Genomic DNA, 13,633 nt, shown 5'->3' with positions numbered 1-13,633 from the left:
AACTAGAACATCTCATTATATAGATGTGAGATAAATGATAGCAATGTATTCAGGTATTTAAAGGTATCCAGATGGCCCTGGCCAGGTGGCTAAGTTAGAGCATCATCCCAATATGCTTAGGTTGTGTGTTTGATCTCTGGTCAGAGTACATGCAAGAAGTAATCAATGAATGCATAAATAGGTGGAATAACAATTTGATATTTCTAGCTCTAAAATCAATTTAAAAGGGGAGGGGGGGTGCCTAGATGGCTATTAAAAGCACTCAACATAAATAAATATAGGGTTAAGCTATGATTATACCACAACCAAATAAAGGATTAAATCAAGGATGTGTGGTGGTTATAATACCTAGCCTTTCACAGTTGAAGAATATCACAATTAATCTTTCCTAACTCTTCTCTACAGATTTTGTCTCAAAGTTCTATTCCAAGAGTAATAAACTGAACTGTTTTACTGTTATTAAAATGCTTTATACAAGCCCTAGCCAATTTAGCTCAGTGGATAAAAATCAGCCTGAGGACTGAAGGATCCCAGGTTTGATTCCAGTCAAGGGCACATAACCTCAGTTGCAGGTTCTTCCCTGACATGGACCCTGGTCTGGTGCATGCAGGAGGCAACTAATCATTGTGTTTCTCTCACATCAGTATTTTTCCCTCTTTCTTCCACACACTCTAAAAATCAATGGGAAAATATCCTTGGTTGAGGATTAAAAAAACATCAAAACTTTATACTTTTTGTTTTCATAATAATCCTGACAAATTATCTACAATTTTTTTTTTTTTAAAGGACAGCCCTGGTCAGTGTTGCTCAGTTGGTTGTGCATCATTTCAAGCTCAAAGAAGCTGCCAGTTTGATTACCAGTGAGAGCACATGCCCAGACTGTGGGCTCCATCCCCGCTATTAGACATACAGGAGGTGGCTGGTCAATGTCTGCCTGCCTATTGTCTGTCTCTCTCTCCCTTTCTCTAAAAATTAATAAACTATTCTTTAAAAAAAAGAAAAAGTATTGAATTGCAGTGTAATGCTAAGTCATGAAATAGGTTTAAACCCTACTTTGGAGAGCACTTGACATTTTAATTGGTTGTTTTAGAAATAAGCATAGCAAGATTAAACACCAATGACCAAATTTCCCACACAGATGGGACATATGGTTGAGTGACCTCTTATACCAAAACACTATCTCAAGTAAGATTGTGATCTATCTACCGCTCTTAAGATGTGGTCTAAAAAAGTGTCACAGAAACAAAAAGAATTTTTAAAGCTTAGGTCATGAACATTTAATTACGTTGATCTTCCCCTCAGGGTCACAGGGCAGAAAAAAGTAGAGCTACCCATGCACTGGAATAAAAAATGGGGCCTAAAGTGAATGGACCCAAACCTAGTGGGCTTGCTCTCCTTCTCACACCTCACACACAAAGAGCTAGGAAACAATAAAGAGTTCAGCAGCTGGCCTCAACTTACATCTTTTAAAATAATAGTGTTAAAAATAAATAAAAATTATAGTGTTTACCATGACTATAATTTCAATAAAGAAAATTTTTCAAAATCTTCCCCCAATACATTATTTCAATTAAGTGTTAAGTCTTGAGCAGCAAGCACTAAAAATAACAATATGAAGAGAATACAAAATAGACGCCTATCTAATACTTGCATTTTGCATCAAATCAACAAGTCCCTTAACCTTAATAACTAAAGCAATATACCTCTACAAATGCAAACAACAGAGCATTTTCAGTCATTTTCATCTGCTGTTGGGCATGGTCAAGTCTAAGACCAAAAGCTTCCCATTTCTCTTTCAGGAGTAACCCTAGAAAGGAATGAAGACAATCATTTAATCTACGTTTTGAATTGTAATATGTATAACTTAAACACACAAAAAATAAATGTCTTAGCAATATTAAAAATGTAAGTCCAAACACTTGCTAAGTGCTAGTCACTATATTAGATAACTCCTTCATATGCACACGTACACATACTTGTTAGCTGACTTATCGTCCCTCACAGCAGCCCTTTGAGGTAGGTACTCTTATTTCCACTTAATACAGGAGAAACCACAGAAAAGGTAACTAAGCTACCAAAAGCCTCTTGGAATCATACTTCTTGGAAACAACCTCTTTTTTTAAGGAAATCTGTTGATTCTTATGGGAACCATGTCTAGGATCATGGGAACAGCAATACTTCAAAATTAGTCTTTTTTGCCCTACGTCTTGGAAAACTCCAAGTTGCAGTTTCAGTCTTCTCCGCAAATCTTCTCCTGATTCTGCTAATTGAGCCCCAGCCTCATGCCCTTTCACTAGTAGCCTAGGTCACATTCTTACCAGTTTCACTCTCTTTTCCATCCTTGTTGACAGCCGATTTGTGCACATGTTGCATTAGTTTGAGGAGATCATGCCATCGTTTCTGCCTGTAACAGGTCTGAATGTGCCCCAAGAATGTAAAGTTTTGCTTCTTGGAAAATGTCTGGGCAAAGAGTTCCTCAAATGCCTCTCGTAAGGGTAGCCAAATAAGCTTATGGTCCACTGGTTTGTAACTAAAACAAATGGCAAATGTGATTGAAAAACTACTAAAGACAACAGAACTTAAAAACCATAACTCAGAAAATAGGAATAGGTCTTAGATTTCATTTACTCAAAATCAGAAATAATACCAAAATACTTAAAATCTATGTTAAAGTTTTAAATTACAACGTATTTTCCACAATGTGCTTAAAGGGCATAAACTAAAGGTAAAAATCACTATTACATAAACATTATTAAAAATTTTGAAACTCCTAGTTGGGCACTGAAAGGCCTGTCATTTATTTTTCTAACATTTAAATAAACATCGTTTATAGCAGCAGTCATCAACCTTTTGGACCTCACCGGTTGGGCAACTGCTGATTTATAGGATTCAAGGACAAAACATATTTTATTAAGATCAACCAAAAACTTTTCAGGACGACTTTAAACATTTTTCCAAGGCTAGCTTTGAGCTATGTAAGAGAATAGTATTTCATACCTCAAGCAGTGAACACAAAATAAGAAAACAATTTTAAGCTGCACTTACCCTCCAAGCAAGTCTGCAGTGTCACTCTGTTGATTCATATTGACAACCCTCAAACGGTGGCCTTTAAAAAAGAAAGGGTAAAAGTGTCATTCCGAAAATTTCAAGACTGATAAAATCCAGTGTGATTCTTAAGGATGTGCCGATATGGGCATGGGGCAAATCTTTAAATGTGCATTTGCTCTGAAATAAGCCAGTGAGAGAAGGATAAATATCACATGATCTCACTCTTTTGTGGAATATAATGAACAACATATAAAATAGAAACAGAGACATAGATGCATCTAACAGAATATCCAAGTGATGAGGGAAGGTGGGGGATGAGGATGCAAGAGATCAACAAAAGGACTTGTATGGATGCATATGAGCACAACCAATGGACACAGATAGTAGAGGGGTGAGGCATGTACCGGGGAGTGGAAGCAGCGGGGAGAGGTCAATGGGAGAAAAAAGGAGACTCATGTAATACTTTAAACAATAAAGAATTTAAATTTAAAAATAATAAATAATAAATAAATGTGTATTTGCTCTGATCCTCTCATTTTATGGCTTTTAGGATTCTAAAATTTCACCAAACCCCGAGAGATAGGTATATGAAGATTCACTGTATATTATTGCTCTACCATCAGGTAACTGAAAACCACAAAAATCCTTTAGCAAGTCACTGTCTACAAATTAGAATGAAATAAATGCTCAGTGTGGAATATTATTTAGCCATCAGAAAAGAAATGAGACAGTTGTTTTTAAAGATGTCCAATTTCATTAACTAAATGCAAAACACAGAGCGCAACCCCATCTGTTTCAAAACAAACTCAAATTCATATGTATATGCATTTGTAGACTATGGAGCAGAACAAAAAAAGGTTAATGTCAATCTGTTAACAGTGTTTATTTCTAGGGAAAGTGGAGTGGTGGCACTTTTTTAAATCCAGTATTCTGTTGACTTTATTTTCGGGGGGGGGGGAAGGCAGTTAGTGTGAAATGTGTATTTTTCTGGAGGCAGAATGCCTGCCCCTAGGAGTTACCTGTGATGTGAGCCAAGTACTGTACAGTAGAGGTTTTGCCAGTCCCGGTCTCTCCTACCAGCAATACTGGTTCTCCTTTGCTAACACACACCGCAAGCTGCTCAATAAGAACAGAGGATGGCCTCGTAGCAGCAAAAGTAAACTTCTCCCTGAGAAGGGGAAAGTAAGCAAGCAGTTAAGAAAAGCAGACTACAAGCTTCTCTTGGTGTTGCTTTGAAGAGCCAGAGTTTCTAGATTCAACAAATAAGAGTGAGAGGACAACTCGGAGTAAATGTCTGCATGCTCTAACAGATATTCTTACAACATATGAAATGCAAAACTCATTCATTCTACAAACACTGAATACACATGTGGCACTTCAGCAGGCTCTGGCGATTCAGAACACCAGTAAAATAAGTCAATATACTACTGTGTTTCCCCGAAAATAAGACATCCTCCGAAAATAAGACCTAGCGCATGGAAAGATAAGACATCCCCAGAAAATAAGACCTAGCGCAACTTAGGGAGAAAAAATTAATATAAGACACTGTCTTATTTTCGGGGAAACAGAGTAGCTACGTTATCTTGAGCAAATTACTTAACTTCTCTTAGCCTCAGTTTCTTCACCTGTAAAATTTGGATAGTAATAGTTACTAGCTGTAATGGGTTGAATAGCCTTCCCCCAAATTCATTGAGTTTCATAGAACATACTTTGGGAAAACACCTTACCATCCCATTCAATGGAGAGATCACAGTTCAGATACATGTTTAGTCAAAGGGGATGAACTAAACCTTCTATCAAGTTCCTAACAACTCCACAGTTCTCATATTACATAGGAACCCTGCTTACCTCTGTATATGAACAGCCTCACTTTGTTTCCGTAGAAGCCGCACTCGACCCACTTGCACATCTAGCTCATTGATCACAATTTCTGGTTTATAAAGTTGACAGAAGAATTCAGCCTATGGGAGTGGAAAGATTTTACCTAAGTAACATTTTGATTCCTCTTCTAACATTTCCTCATCCACGAGGCTTACTGTGACCCTCTAATTAGTCCTTTACTAATTAGAGATACTTTGTACTTCCAAGACAGGCAAGTTAGCTTTAAATTACTTTATATTTTCATTTTATAAATTGATAATGTTTTTAAAACATTGGTTATGAATGTTTCCCTGTAATAGCACTTTTTCTTCATTCAAATAAACCTACTTAGAGATCTACCTATATCTAAGGTGAATACAGACATATCCCAATAGAGCAAACAGAAATTCTACTAAAAGATATGGGGAAAAAAATCAAAGTAAATTTTTTTCAGCTATGCCTTTTTCAATTTTAAATTTCTAACATAATGCAGGAAACACTGACCTGAATAAACTATGGTACATCTAACTATAGCCAAAGCAGAAAGAGAAGCTGTGACACTGGTTCCAGAGCATCTACCCAGCTGCCATTTCTTTCTCATCCTTGTCTTCAACCCAAAGAACCCAGATTTTGATCAGACTTGGGAAGGTGAGAGGGGCAAAGTACTCAGGGAAGGTAATCCCCGTTTTAATAAAAAGGGATGAATCCTGACCAATCAAAGCCAATGATACTTTCATTTCTCTTGCCTACTATTAATTTTATTGTTTAGGCCCCTTTAAGTAAGTGTTGTGTTACTTGCAGCCAAAACCATCTCAACAATTTCAGAAGCCTAAGGAACACCTCTAACTGGTTCCATTCTTGACACAGGCTTTTTGAATATTTGGGAATGCCAGATATCTGCCTCTAGATGGCCTCCAGATACTTCTCCAGTAACCAACACCACTGCTAAAAGGCTCTCCCCTCTAAACACATGTATTTTGATATAAAACAAAAATAGCAAAAAAATATTAACAATGTTAGCAATGAACCCAAGCAGTGTATACACAGATGTTCATTGAGATTATTATTTTAAACTTTTCCCATGTTTGAAGATATTAGTAATAAAGAACTGGAAAAAAAAATCTACTTGTGTATAAAACTATAGAAGTGTTATTAGTCCATAATCTGCATAATAACACGCTCATTAAAACAGCTGAGAATAGTCTGGCTAGTGCAGCTTAGCGGGTGACTGCTGACCTATGAATCAGGAGGTTACAGTTCGATTCCCTGTCAGGGCACATGCCCAGACTATAGGCTCAATCCCAAATGGGGAGCATGCCAGAGCAGCCAAACAATGATTCTCTCTCATCACTGATATTTCCTTCTGTCTCCCCCTCTCCCTTCCTCTCTGAAATCAATAAAAATATATTTAAGAAACAACAATAGTGGAGAAAAGGAACACATGTGATATAGGACATCAGAAAGCTCACTTTAAGAATGTAGAACACATGGAAAAGTACTTATGTAGGAGGTAGGAGAGCTTTATGGCCATAAGAGGCAGAAATGACACTAACAATTTTGATAGAGGTGGCAGTTATTGAAAAAGCTGTTCCAGGTAAGACCAGAGACCAACAAGTAAACTAAATACCCGAGCTTCCTTTCAACAGGAAAGTAAAAATAGCATACCTTTTTCTTGGAAATGTTCAATTTGCTCCCAATGACTTCTGCCATTTTCAATTTGCTTGTATGCTTGGAAAGCATTGCTGTGAAACAGTCCAGAGCCTATTAAAATAACTAACATAAGTACCACTGATGTTTAAAATAAAACATTAACAACAGTGTTAATCTCTTGGCTACAAAAGACAGGAACATAAAATCCAGCAGGAACATTTCTGCAAATCTAATAAGAGTCCAAATAAGATACCAATGCTAGATACAGGGGCCTTGCCATTATAGAGGCAGGACACAAATGTGAAGCCTTTACTAAGATTGTACTGGTTAATTAGTGTGGGGGAAGGGGAGGAACTAGGTAAAGATAGCAGTAAGTGTTCATCATCAGGGGGATGGTCCACAGGGAAACTTATTGTCAGACAGTGCAAGTAATACCAAAATATTACTTATCTATAAAGGAAAACTCCTGGTAGGCAATAAAGGAATCCATTGCCTTACTGTACTTTAACTCAGTACTCAACCTTAGCAACTACTGATAGGCCAACCAGGTATGTATCTTCTGATGTAATAAAAAATTAAAAGTACATATCACCACCAAAAATGGATTCTACTCCCCAAAAAGTTGAATTTTAATACCTCAAGCACTGTGTTAAACTTATATTTACAAGAGAGAAGACAGATAAAATGACAAGGGAAAGGATACCGTGAGTGTAGATAACAGATCCTCAAGTAATATCATTTGTTTAACATCATTTCATTATGATGTTGATGAGAAAAAATAATCAATTCCGGCTGGGGCCACTGTCCGTGTGGGTTTTCTCCCACATCCCCAAAATGTGCATGTTAGTAAGTTGAGCCTGAGTGTGTGTGTGTGTGTGTGTGTGTGTGTGTGTGTGTGTATGAATGCACACTATCAGGAAGGATATCCTGTCCAGCATTGGGTCCTGTCTTGCATCCAGAGCTGCTAAGAGAAGCCACCCATGATCCTGAACTGGAACAAGTGGGTTAGAAAATAATTATCTTACTTATTAATCTTCTTAAATGTATTTATAGCTCACATTTACTTCAATGTTTAATATTAAAAGTGTTTGAGATATTTAAAAGTTTGTGATCAGGAATATGCTTTAGAAACATAACTCTTAGTCTATGATAAAACTGGTTTCATTATCTGTCGTTTTAAGTTGGCATTTCCAAAAACCTATCAACGACATTAATTGAGGACTGACTGTATCTGGTTCTGCCACCACCAAGTATATTATATCAATAAACATCACACAAGCATTTAAATAAGAGAGACTGTATCTGGTCTTTGTCCCTAATTCCTGGCATAGAGCTTCAATAACCCTTGGAATGACCAGGAATAAGGAGTGCGTTTTGTTCGTCACTAGACCCTCTGGACCATACCAGAGTTTATTCTCAGGATGAGGCCCTTAGATAGTTTAAGGATAAAGCTGGCCAGGCCAATAAGGCCAATGTCTGATTGGAGGGTTGAAACTTTCATCTCTAGCCTCAAGCTCTGTAGAGGGGAAAGCTAGAGACTGAGCTCAATCACATAGCCAATCTTCTATAATAATAAAAGCGTAATATGCTAATTAGACTGGGCAGCTGAATGACCTTCCAGATGAAGCCACAGCGACAGGGGCCAAGGCCGAGGTGGTTAGGGGCGATCAGGCAGGCAGGCAGGCAGGCAGGCAAAGTGGTTAGGGGCAATCAGGCAGGCAGGCAGAGGCAGTTAGAGGCGATCAGGCAGGCAGGCAGGCAGGTTAGTGGTTAGATGCCAGCAGCCCCAGATTGTGAGGGGCAGACTGGGCTGAGGGAACCCGCTCCTCCCATGCACAAATTTCATGCACTGGGCCACTAGTACCTTTCATTTTAAATTGTAACCTGGACTAAATTGTGTTTTCAATGAGTTCTGTGAGTCCATTACTGAACCTGAGAGGTTGTGAGAACCCTGAATTTATAGCTAGTAGGTCACAGTGTGGTTGGCCCCAGACACTTGCAGCTGGAATCTAAAGTGGGGTCAATCTTGTGGAAGACTGAGCCCTTGAACCTATGGGGTCTAAACTAATCCACATAGTATCAGAATTGGATTGAATTACAGAATACCAAGTGATGTCAGAACAACGAAGAAGCAACCAGATAAAGCCAGAGGTGGAACATTCTGCAAAACAACTGTCCTGATGTCTTCAATATGGTAGAGACCTTAAAGGGAGGACTCTGATACAATAAGCATTATTAAGCGTATAGACATAGTAAAAGACCTGGAAGATAAACCAATTTCTTAGTGCTGGGGAATCCCTGGCTAGGGGAATATATTGTAATCATTTTGCCTACATATATTTTCCCATTTCCAACAGTACATAGTACTGACTCATGCTACATTTAATATGAATTAACTGAGAGAATATGCTGAATAAAAAAGATACAAAAGGTCACACATTTATATGAAAAGTTCAGAATCAGCAAGTCTATAGACAGAAGGTAGACAGGTGGTTGTCAGGGGTTATAGAGAAGGAAAAATGGAGATGATGGACAATGGGTACAATGTTTGTTTTTGGGGTGACTTCTAAAATTAGATAGTGATGATGACTGCATAATTCAGTTAAAAAAAAACACAACACCACCACTGAATTGTACACCTTATAAAAAGTGATTCTATGGTAGGTGAATTATATCTCAATAAAGTGATTTTATATACAAACACATAATGAACTCTTAAAATAGAATTAAAGAAGATAAAAGCATTCCTACCAATGTTACACTTTTATTTTAAAAGTACAAAACACGGTTACCTATAACACAAATAAAAAATGTAGGAAAATGGAAAAAGTTCGCTGGAAAAGAAGAGATTAAAGGACTGGCACACCGCATGTCAGGGTTAGGCTGAGCTTAAATATACATGCCAAATGAGGTTTCTTTCTACTCAAAAGTAACTTTACCAAACACAAAGAGATACTGCAAATCAAATTGGATCACTATTCTCTCCTCAGTCCCAACTGACAAGAATCAAAGCACTTTATAATAAAAAAAAAACTGAACATCTTAAGAAAATATAGAACCACTTTTATTCTTAAGCAGAAGGGAATAAATCTGTGTTCTTATTAAATATGGCAGAGCTATAATTCAAAAGGCTCTATTCTATAGGAAATGTGTTCCTTCTGCCCATCACATTTTGTCCCAAGCCCAGTATATGAGGTTTCACTTTGCAAACTCCACATAAATTTCTCTGGACTAAAATTAAAAAGGCCTACAGCCCTAAAAATCCAACATATAGACTAAAAAAAGACACATAAGAGTAAATATTTAAAAATTAAACAAGTGTTTAGAAAAACTTTATATTTTATAACATTATTGTCACCTGTGAGATTTTTTTTTCATTTTACCTTTTAGTACCTGTTTTATTGTATCTCAAACTATACTTATTTGAATCACAAAACATTTATTTGCTCAATTAGTTTTAAGGCAACATTAGTTCACTTTTAACTAGCTAAGGATAATAACAATAACCTCACAAAAGAAAAACTCTTAGCAGTCAAGACACAGAAAATAACAATGGACATAATGGACATCAACAGCTTGATAGAACACAGAGAAAACAAGAAGACTGTATCTTACCTCTTGAAAAATATTCAATGACGCTGATGAAGACAGACTATCAAAGCTATGAGCAATCCTATTACACCAGTTCAGTAGATCCCTTTAAAAAAAAAAAATCAAGAAATAGAAAACCATAGGCTAAAAACATCAAAGAAATCAGTTTATTTGGTCCTTATGTCTGGAGACACCTAATAACAAACAGCTACCTCCTTTCTTCAGACAATGTGAAGACAAACAGTGTCAGAGGAAGGAATAAGTGAGTGGTCCCAGTCCCTAACCCTACCAGAAAGTGACCTATCGCTCATTTCTCCCCCATCCATCCACACAAGTAGCAGGAGAAAGGGAGCAACTCTCAGAAGAAACTGCAGGAGTTGCCCATTTCTAATTCTCACTTCTCAAAGGGCAAGTCAACCATGGAGAATAAAGAGAAAAGGCACATACCTCAGTATATATGGCAAACTACAAGAGTGATATTTAAGACTGCAGGTATCACAAATGGATATCCAGTGAAAAGAATTATCAGTAACTATTCCCAACACTGGCTTTAAAAGTTATTTTTCAAAGTGAAAACAACATAAGTCATCCTAACGAGTAACTATAGACCTGAAAGAGGGACCTGACACCATGAAACAGCCCAGAAGTCTAATTTCAAACCTGACCTCTTGTAAACATTTAGTTCTAACTGCTAAGAACTTTTGAGTAAAGCAGTTTTTAAAATATCAAATCAAAAAGGTATTTAGTCCAGTACCTGAGAGACAATTCTCTTCCTTCAAGGCTTAGTCTTTTGTTTTCTGTTCTGGCTTCTGAAACTTCCTTAGGTACCTGTTCACATCCAACAGAACTATCATCCCGAAAGTGGTGTTTCTCTCCAGTAAGCTGGATGTAAATGTCAAGCAGGTGGTCAGTTACTGCCAATAGGCTAGGGTATCTGTTCTGAAGAACCTGACAGAGGGAGAAAAAAAGCAAAGAAAATTTAGCAGTAGACACAGTGATTTTTAAAAGCACATGTAAACTGTTCCTGACACTAGTCAACCAAAAAATAAATAGCTCTATGAAATTTTCATCTTTACCAAAGTATAGAATTTTCTCCTTACTTACAGTCCCTTCCCTCTCAAAGACTCTAATTTGTTTTCTACCCTGAACTCAGTTGTCCGGCAATCTCACCATCTATAACAGAGCTTAGGGAGTAGAAGCCAGATAGGAAAAAGATCTCTAGAGCAACTTATACACCCAACTCCCAGGAATTTACTCACTAAAGAATCTTGCAAGTACTATTTACTTACTGTAAATACGATTCAAGTAAGATTCATTGTGTCATTTCTCAGCCAAAAGCAAATTAGAAGCAGTCAATTAGAAAGAAAAGACCTTTTAAAAGCAAACCACAGTAAAAGGAGCTAATGTTAAGTACTGATCAAAAGCAGCTGATATTTAAAAAGCAAACAATGACTCTTTGGCCCTTTGAATATGGCTCTTCCACAAAATACATGGCCTGGGTGAGTCTATTTTGAAGAAGTGGCGATAGAAGTTTAAATTTAAAAAATTTGACTCTCGCCAAAACAGGTTTGGCTCAGGTTTGGCTCAGTGGTAGAGCAGCGTCGGTCTGCAGACTGAAAGGTCCCAGGTTCGATTCTGGTCAAGGGCATGTACATTGGTTGCGGGCACATCCCCGGTGGGGGGTGTGCAAGAGGCAGCTGGTCAATGTTTCTCTCTCATCGACGTTTCTAGCTCTCTATCCCTCTTTCCTCCTCTCCGTAAAAAATCAATAAAATATATTTAGAAAAAAATAAATAAGTAGCCAAAGCCGGTTTAGCTCAGTGGCAGAGCATCGGTCTGCGGACTGAAAGGTCCCGGGTTCGATTCCTGTCAAGGGCATGTACATTGGTTGCGGGCACATCCCCGATAGGGGGTGTGCAAGGGGCAGCTGGTCGATGTTTCTCTCTCATCAATGTTTCTGGCTCTCTGTCTCTCTCTCCCTTCCTCTCTGTAAAAAAATCAATAAAATATATATTTTAAAAAATAAATAAATAAATAAATAAAACATTTGACTCTCAAAAGAAATTTCAATTGTTGTACTGTTGATATTTGGCTCTGCTGACTAATGAGTTTACCGACCACTGGCCTAATCAGCTTGACTCAGTAGATGAAGTGTCAGCCTGCTGACTGAGGGGTCCCAGGTTCGATTCCAGTCAGCGGCATGTGCCTTGGTTGTGGGCACATCCACAGTGAGGAGTGTGCAGGGGACAACTGATCGATGTTTCTCTTATCCAATGTTTCTATCTAATCCCTCTATCCTTCTCCCTTCCTCTCTGTAAAAAATCAATAAAATATATTTTTAAAAAATAAATAAAAAGCAAACAATAAAGTTTGAAAAGATCTTATCCTGTTCAGTTTTGATAACTGAGGGTTTTCTACAATATAATACTTGATGCACATAATATTGATTCCAAGGTTTATGATATAAAATTGATCAGTCAAATCTATTAGAGAAGAGAAATATTCCGTGTATATTAGTAATATTACCATCCAAAATACTTAAATAAGCTTGAAAAAAATGGTATTGTGATTCCAATTTGTATATAAAATATCCACATTTTGAATATATATTAAATCGTCTCAAGTGGTAGAAAACTCAGATTTTATTTCTTCATATCTAGTTTTATCGGAGGATTTCATAACAAATATAGTTGAAAACATACTTCAGCTGGTTTAAAAATTAAATAAGGACAAGAGAGTAATTAAATAAACAAATGCAATTGAAGGGTTACACTTGTGGATCTTTCAAATATAGAGTATACATTTTGTATACAAAGGGAACACCTATAAAATTTGTTATATGTTTATGACCTTGGCCACCACAGAATATAAACTATTTCACCCCTAAAGTAAAAAGTTCCCTCCCACCCCTTTTGTAATCAATCCCTTTCCCCACCCCCTGCCCTGGGAATCACGAATCTGGTTCCATGGTTTTAAGTATGTCATTTTTATGGAATCATACAGGATTCATGTGTAGTGCAGGTTCTCTTACTCAAGTTGTTTTTGAGATTCATCCAGACATTACTACATGTATAAGTAATTTCATTATATAACTATGTACATTTATGATCAAGGTGACAAAAAGCTATTTTTACTTGGAAAAATTTTTTGTCGAGTTTAACACTTTAGTAAAACATCTCAGCAATGTGAGGAAAAATTCTGAATTAAAGATTTGTCTGTACTCAGCAACCAGTTATTGTCTACCTTAGCCAAAAATATCTGTTGTTATCCTAATATATAAAAACCCTGGGTTTGTCACAACCGGAAGCTCAACCAACTGGAAGTCAGTCCAGCAGTTAGCGCTGGGTTGCCATGAGGACTCAGTACTGACTGCTGCGGCTGCAGGTGCAGTGACCCAGCACTGACTCTGAGGGGGCTGCGAATTAGGCCTGGAGAGAAGCCTGAAGAGAGAAGCAAGGTCTGATCCGTAGCCTCTGTGGCAGCT

The 13,633-nt window shown here is 37.4% G+C and overlaps 1 protein-coding gene across 11 annotated transcripts in view; it reads right to left on the bottom strand.

The window, feature by feature from the left end:
• MDN1 (midasin AAA ATPase 1) overlaps window positions 1-13,633 on the bottom strand; it is a 143,868-nt gene that overhangs the window by 104,670 nt on the left and 25,565 nt on the right. For 10 of the 11 annotated variants that reach the window (XR_004983670.2, XM_036414109.2, XM_036414110.2 and 7 more), the window contains exons 10-17: window positions 10,904-11,097; window positions 10,174-10,255; window positions 6,574-6,669; window positions 4,897-5,009; window positions 4,068-4,216; window positions 3,046-3,106; window positions 2,319-2,530; window positions 1,704-1,807 (exon numbers count right to left, since the gene is read on the bottom strand). Coding sequence is in view for 9 of the 11 variants with exons in the window: in XM_036414109.2 (XP_036270002.1) it covers window positions 1,704-1,807; window positions 2,319-2,530; window positions 3,046-3,106; window positions 4,068-4,216; window positions 4,897-5,009; window positions 6,574-6,669; window positions 10,174-10,255; window positions 10,904-11,097 (1,011 nt within the window). In the remaining 2 variants the exon portion in view is untranslated. Of the gene's footprint in view, window positions 1-1,703; window positions 1,808-2,318; window positions 2,531-3,045; window positions 3,107-4,067; window positions 4,217-4,896; window positions 5,010-6,573; window positions 6,670-10,173; window positions 10,256-10,903; window positions 11,098-13,633 lie in introns of those variants that run through there. The other variant, XM_036414108.1, reaches the window with a different exon arrangement.

Source organism: Pipistrellus kuhlii, unplaced genomic scaffold (genome assembly GCF_014108245.1).
Source record: "Pipistrellus kuhlii isolate mPipKuh1 unplaced genomic scaffold, mPipKuh1.p scaffold_m20_p_5, whole genome shotgun sequence".
Lineage (NCBI taxonomy): Eukaryota > Metazoa > Chordata > Mammalia > Chiroptera > Vespertilionidae > Pipistrellus > Pipistrellus kuhlii.
The sequence above is the reverse complement of the archived record's forward strand: the minus strand, read 5'-3'. Positions and strand labels throughout refer to the sequence as shown.